At 47.0% G+C, this 6967-nt stretch overlaps 2 protein-coding genes across 2 annotated transcripts; one reads left to right on the top strand and one right to left on the bottom strand.

The window, feature by feature from the left end:
• Positions 1-3512: 3512 nt before the first annotated feature.
• LY89DRAFT_679616 (60S ribosomal protein L23) lies at positions 3513-4709 on the bottom strand. Its single transcript, XM_018213913.1, has 5 exons — positions 4659-4709; positions 4518-4565; positions 4184-4430; positions 3996-4073; positions 3513-3946 (listed from the first exon to the last, which is right to left on the bottom strand). The coding sequence occupies exons 1-5, from the start codon at positions 4670-4672 to the stop codon at positions 3914-3916; spliced, it is 420 nt and encodes a 139-aa protein (XP_018078835.1). The 5' UTR covers positions 4673-4709; the 3' UTR covers positions 3513-3913.
• Positions 4710-5175: 466 nt separating this feature from the next.
• On the top strand, positions 5176-6428 carry LY89DRAFT_23335 (uncharacterized protein). Its single transcript, XM_018206044.1, has one exon. The coding sequence runs from the start codon at positions 5382-5384 to the stop codon at positions 6246-6248; it is 867 nt and encodes a 288-aa protein (XP_018078834.1). The 5' UTR covers positions 5176-5381; the 3' UTR covers positions 6249-6428.
• The last annotated feature ends 539 nt before the right edge of the window (positions 6429-6967 follow it).

Raw genomic sequence — 6967 nt, 5'->3', positions numbered from 1 at the left:
GCTGGCACGGTCTCGACTTGCGAGTAGCTTGGTGGAAAGATCTCGTGCGTTGTCTCGGCCACTGGACGAAAATACATCACGGGAAGCCTAATCCTTTTGTTCTGAACGGGATTACCAAAGGCCCGAGGATAAGATACGACGCTTCGATACCCACTCAGCCTTACGCCTGATAAGCTTAGATGCATTAACCTTCTTTTGGGCCATCCACACTTGGAGCATCTGGTCCTCTCATTTGACACCAAGTGAATCAATAGAATAGACGCATGTCTTAAGTGACCTGGAAAGGAAATGCTGAGCGGTCAGCAGTCATCAGTGGACGAGATCTCCGTAAACGAAGCGAAGGGAGGAGAATTCTGCGCCTTTTTGCGCCACGGAATCCCAAGCGTGAGTGGAGACCCAACTCAGTTGGGGTGAAAATACGAAGATACCAATAGAAGTACATGGTCACGCGGCTACTCAGCCTCCAAGAAGGATCTGATTTGGGGGTTACAGCAATTGGTATTCGGACGGATAAATCAAGGAATTGGGAATAATTGCCACAGTACATCTCGATTCATTCTCCATACCAATCGCCATGTATGGACATTCATATGATTGTATAACAGCAACTCTTTGAGAAAACGAGACTTGAGTAAGGCACCGCTTTCGAGGAGGAGAATTTACTCAAAGATGATGTTGGGATAGAATTTGCACGGTTCACCGCTTAGTCCGCTCCAACCATCTGGGACCCACATGGCTACTCTCTTTGGGCTAGACACCCGAGACTTCATTGTCTTGGGAAATCATCCTTCATGGCAAGTTTCACTCATGGTATCTGCCATGAGCCATTTGTTGCAGAGGGCTAGACAAAAGACAGATTCATTACCAAACTTCAACGACAATCGTCACGATCGACGACTACCAAGATTACAAGAATATGTCCACGGGTAGCTGTAGTCGGACATGAGGTTCGCACAATGTCAAAGTTGTGCCGTGATCCAGCGGACTACCATCCAGATGCTGATAGTTTGCGAAGAGTCCCTGGCATCCCGAGAGCTTGGTGTGGAGAGATGTCACTGCCGGTATGCTATTGGACTGTGGGGAAGCTTATGCGCCACAGCTCCTTCTTGTTGGCGCATTGAAAATCAGCTGCCGCCACGCTTGAATCTTTTTCAGGGTCCAACTCGTCATTCGCACGTCCCGTCCGTCTAGTCGGTCTAAACATCCCATCTGATCTCTCGTACGATGATATTGGGCTTTGAACCGATTGGTTTGAGGTCGGGCTTTTGAAAAACCTAAGACGGGATGTTTGCATTGCAGGAAAAAGATCCGCTAATTTTCTGCTGAGGATTTATCTTCATCTAGATCATGTACCATGTCTCCATGTCGTGCAAAGGATGCTGTATCAGTATCATGCATGTAAGTGAGAAGCTGCACTGTTGATCTGGCAGCCTTGCATTGGATGGGAAGATGTCAGCAAGCTGGGAAAGCGCCTCAGCTTGGCACAGCCCGACATCCATGGATCCGGGCTCTTCCCTCGTGTTGGCCCTGCTCATGCCAAGTTTTCTCGAGTTGCTATCTAAGCACCGAAGGAAGGATTTAAGATAGTTCGTCGACAAGAACCAACTAATAGTCTCGATCAGCTCGGGAACTCTCCATCTTCGATGCTGTCAACGAAAGACATAGGCCCCAGTGTCTGCCGACACTGAGTTCTTCATCAGCAGATTGTACCACAATTGATTCTCTTTGCAAGCCAATTTGGGTTCAGAAACCTCTGATGCGGGGGATTGGAATAGAAATCGTATGTTAATGCGGTTTCTATGAATATCCAAAGAGTCAGGTTCGGCATCCAGCCTGATGGATTTAGAAAGCCTTGCATCATTACTAAAGTTCTCTTTGTTCCACTGCTTTCAGCACGCCACTTGAACCATCTTGAAATAACATCATAATTTCTTACTGGAGATAAGATAAACAGTCCTGAGAGCCAAGGAATCCCTTCATATGCACGCGAAGTTGCAGGAGGAACAAGCCGCAGAGATCTCGACAGGCATTCCCGTCCAAGCCTTGAGAGACCATTTTGCATCCAACGGCGATGTGGTTCAAAAGCGTGCCACGATGGCTCACGGAGGTCCGTTCTGTTGGTACAATCTGATGCACCCCATCTCACCGCCACAACAATGAGACAAACGCGATCTTTACCACTTTGAATTTCTGGGGCAGGAGAGTGTGCGGAAAAGAGATATTCCCGCTTTGAGCATTACGCGGCTTCTGGGGCGTTCGCGCAAAACACCTGCGACTTTGCTGCAGTGGTTCGGACATGCACCAAGTCGGACTTCCACATCGACGTGCAACAAAAGCCAACAAAACTTCCGATGTCTTGTTCCCATATAAGACGGTGGTCGCCGAACACGGGAAATGGATTTTCTTGGGAAATCGTGGACTGATGTCGATAAAAGTCTTGGTTTCTGGAGAGCAATCGAAAGTTTCATCGCGAGAAACATTATTGCCCCGCGACTCTGTCTGAGACGCGCGAATATCTGTGGCAAAAGAGGTTCAAGTACGAAGTATTCGGGTATGTGCTGTTTCAAGGTTTTCGCAATTGGCGGGATTTCAATTGCTCCTCAGAGAGGTTCTTGAAGTCATACGATGAAGCGCACGATCTTTATCTCTTGAGTCTACATACGATAACACATAACGGGGGAGAGAATTGGTCCTCAATATTGCACTTTTCGGGCTTGGGTAGGTCAACTTGGTGAATATTGCAAGCAGTGAGTGATGAGGTACTACCAAGGTACATGTCGCAGTTTTTGGCGCAAGTGAGTCGCGCCATGATTCGAGATCGTTAGGAAAGCTTGTTTCGAGTTGCCAAGCGGTTTTCTGGGAACTTCAAGTTGCTGAGCTCGATTTTCTCGCGGACTCTTCGTAGACCAGCAGTGCCGGTGCGCAAGCTCAATTCTTTGTATCAGGAGAACTTCCACCGTTATGCTCTATTCAAGCTCGCATATCTCGAACCTCAACAGACGCAGACTTGCAAGAACTCCAGACTACCTACAGTTAGCACAACAGTCGGTTCCTGAACTTGCACTTCATACAGGTAAAGCATGTAGGTTGATCGAATCCTTCCAATGAATTAAACAAAGTCATCAAGAGTCTGTAGCCATTCATGATGCAAAGCGTCAGCAACGAAATCAATTATACCGCAGGACCGAACTATCCCTGATGAACTTAATTCAATGCTCCCACTGACATTCACGTTGCAGAAACTTCTCTCTTGCGTACAGTCTCGGCACCAGATACTTGGAAGTCAATGAGCATTGGCAAAGGCATCATATATATATCAGGGATCTTCAAGGACCGAAACTCATCGCCATGGAGACTCTCACCACATGTCTTGAATATGACAGGTGAGAATGGAATATCCAGACCAATGCAACATACTCGCGCAGACTCGTATGTGAATGGAGCAGAAAGAAGGCATTGAAAGAGAGAATTTGATCACACAAGAACAGAGAGGAAGGCAGGTCCAGGAGATTGTTGCATGCGATAATGATGCCCAGAATCTGAACTTGCCTCGAATATACGTAGGAAAACATTGAGAGCTCTCAATGCTCTTTCTCCTCTCAGCGCAGACAATCAAACACCTTCAAAATATGCTTCGATAACTGAGTCGTCTTGTTCAAGTCAGAGTACTCTTCCTTATACTATGCTGTATATACCAACAATCTGCAACTCGGTGGCACTTGCCCTGCTCTCCTGCTCATCCCAAATTAGGCCTTTGTTCAAGTATTGCCATTTCACATCTCCCAGAAATAGACCGTCAATGGACCAGTATGGCGTTTCGTGAAATGCGTCATATTCTTGTGATCGCTATCTTCGTATGCACCATGCAAGAGCAAACCCATTTCCATGCCAGAACCCCGAAGAAAAAGACCCTTTACATGACGACACCAGAGTTGCTTGCAATACGCTAGGATATGGTCAATATGAATTCGAGAAATAGGGTTGGTATAACATACTGGCCAAAGCTCAGCAGCCTCCTTTCCGACTGGTCCTGTGATAGCTGATCCCTTCATCTCTCCCTTGGGGTTGACGATCTGTATTTATTCCGTCAGCATTTGTATGCATCAACTCATAGCTAGCCCCGGGCCCGTATATCGCTTCCTTGATCCCCAACTCATCCGAAAATCGAAGAAATCCCACTCACCACACCAGCGTTGTCCTCAAAGTACAAGAAGACACCATCAGTTCGTCTCCATGGCTTGCTCTGTCGCACAATAACAGCGGGCATGACCTTCTTTCGCAACTCGGGCTTTCCCTTCTTGACAGTCGCCATGACCATATCGCCGACACCACCAGCTGGCATACGGTTGAGACGAGCACCGATACCCTTGACGGAGATAATGTAGAGGTTACGAGCGCCGCTGTTGTCGCAGCAGTTCATGACTGCACCGCTATTCGAATTATCAGCTTCTCCCCCAAAATATCCTAGTCTGCCATCGCGAGAGGAGGTATTCGAGATTCGAGAACGGAGAACGTACACTGGGAGACCGAGAGTCATCTTCAGCTTGCCACCTGGGGCACCACGTCTATAATCATGATTGTCAGTTTCAATTCTTCTATCAATCTTTCCCTAGCGCAATTGCTATCGCAGAAGATCAGAGCGTAGGAAGTGGACGTACGAAATCTTTGCCATCTCGACGCTAAATCTTTGATTGCTGGGAAGGAGTTCAAAGATGGATGGTTGAGTATGCGGGATGTCGAATTTCGAGGTTCGTCGGCGCGAAATCTTCTTCGTGAAATTATTGTGTGCGCCGCTAAGCGAGGGAAGCTAAATTTGGGGGCGGAGAACGAGAACTTTGTGCGAAGAGCCTCAACTCTGTTTTTTATGACAAACAATTGATTTCAGTTGATACCTGCTCAAAGTTGAACATCTTGGGTTACATGGCTCTGCAATGATATACTTGCCACTTGAAAGTTCATGATGTCCGATTTCAGGTGGCCTTCCTCTCTTCTACGTTTGAAGATGCCATGTCTTCCACAGTCTACTGCAAAATTTGGTGTTGTTTTACTCTATTCAGGTCAAACAAATGGAGAGCACTCCAAACAAACTTCAAAGTTCTTTGCGAAGATCTGGAATCTCGATTGCATGTTGGTGCATATCACGTGATAATTTCCGAGGATAGGTTGCTGAATTGCGCGCCTTTTAGGCCAAGGGCCTAAGCTTCTCTATATGGCGCGTATCAAATTGCACTTGCTGCTCGAAGTGTAAGGCTACCTCAACGTTTACCCAGTGAGGCTATGCCAACGAGTGATACCCCACCTCAACTTATCTCCTTCAATTGTGCTTCACCTTCCCATTGAAACATTCGCAGAGATTTAAGCAAGTATTCACCCATCCGTCTATGTATAATGTCTCTATTTTTCCGAGACGCCATGCTTCACGAGGCGTCTTTCCTCCCATCATTGGTCGCCAAGACTCTCGAAGAAGAACAAGACACTACGACGAAGTGTCCACAAAAGACCATCCAGCATGGATATGTCAAAGTACCTTACAGACAACAATCTTCCATCCCAGTCACTCCGATCGTCAACAATCCAGCGAATCCAATCATCAACACTCAGAGCCTCGTGCGCTCGCTGGTCACGTGTCTAAAAGAACCGATCGAAAAGTCAATGCCTTACCACCGCCTCCAAAGCGGAAGATCAACATTCAGAGTAATGACAAAGATAGTGAGGAACCCGAGGAAAAAAGGGATGGTCATGGTGATGGTGATAGAGAGGACAATACCTTGCTACAAGGATCGGGGGCTGAAGAGAGTGATGAAGAATTCGAGAGTGCTGAAGAAGATTTGTCTGAAGAGATTTGGGATGAAGAAACGAGAAGACAAATTCAAGCAGAGGCTCAAGCAGAGCTGGAAAAACAGAACGCGAGAGCTGAGGCTCGGATATTTCGCCCGTCCCAGTTCCTTGACGGTCCAGGCTGGATCACTCTCGAAAGCGGCTCAGGGTATCAGCTTCTTGCAGAAGATCATAAACGTGTGTGGCGTGTCACTGGGCCTGCATCGGGTAGTTATACTCGCATGATCAGAATAAACCTCGTCCAGTTACGAAATGCAGGCTGGATTTGGGACGATGTCAACAGAGGGTGGAACCGGGACTTTTGGAAAGCGCAGATCTTCTGCACGGAAGTAATGGAATGGAAAAGCTTCCATCGCGCCTACGTTGGTCCACCCTTTTGCGCTCAGGTTTTCCGGAGTCTGTGCGTTTAGCTTGGCTGGATTCTCAAGGGTGGTGTGGCTCCCTCTCTGATGGCACGATAGTGCGTCTTCGAGATCGCTATGCAGCAGATGATGTCGATGATGTATTTCTGTCACAGAGTAGATCACATGATTCTGGCTGGTTACATGTCAGCTCACCTGACTTAGTGCGAGCTCAGAGTATATAAGTTTGCTGCTCTTCTCTTACTCTTAGATCTTCAGACAGATTCTACTACGATCCATTTTACCCATATTATCGTTCACCCTATATGAAGTGCTTGTCGACTACTGCGTGGTAATTTCTGTATGCGCAAGTTTAAAGATTGTCGCGAGGCACTGCCCACTGCAAAGTTGACAAATGTCTAGATATCTAGGATAGGCAACTTTAGAATTGGGGGTTTTTTTTCGATGAGTGGTCTAATTCCAGGTGACTGGAGTTGCATTGACGAGAGTACTGTACGAGTACCACGAAACGAGCCGACATGCGTTGTATTCCTTGTATGGAGAAACAATTATAGACGCAGAAACAAGAAATGAAGGAAATTAAGAGAGTGACACGTTCCAAGGTCGAGTTGATCAGTAGTAAGAAAATTGGAGCTGCATTTGCTTCGTCGTTGTGGTTTACTAAGCCCTCAGTTACAGTTCCTTCACAGCTTTGCAGATAGGCGAGAATACGAGACAGCATGGGCAGGCGTCCACATGTGCGTAGTTCTGATCAAAGAAGAAACGCC

This window comes from Mollisia scopiformis (genome assembly GCF_001500285.1).
Source record: "Mollisia scopiformis unplaced genomic scaffold LY89scaffold_1, whole genome shotgun sequence".
Taxonomy (NCBI): Eukaryota; Fungi; Ascomycota; class Leotiomycetes; order Helotiales; family Mollisiaceae; genus Mollisia; species Mollisia scopiformis.
The sequence above is the reverse complement of the archived record's forward strand: the minus strand, read 5'-3'. Positions and strand labels throughout refer to the sequence as shown.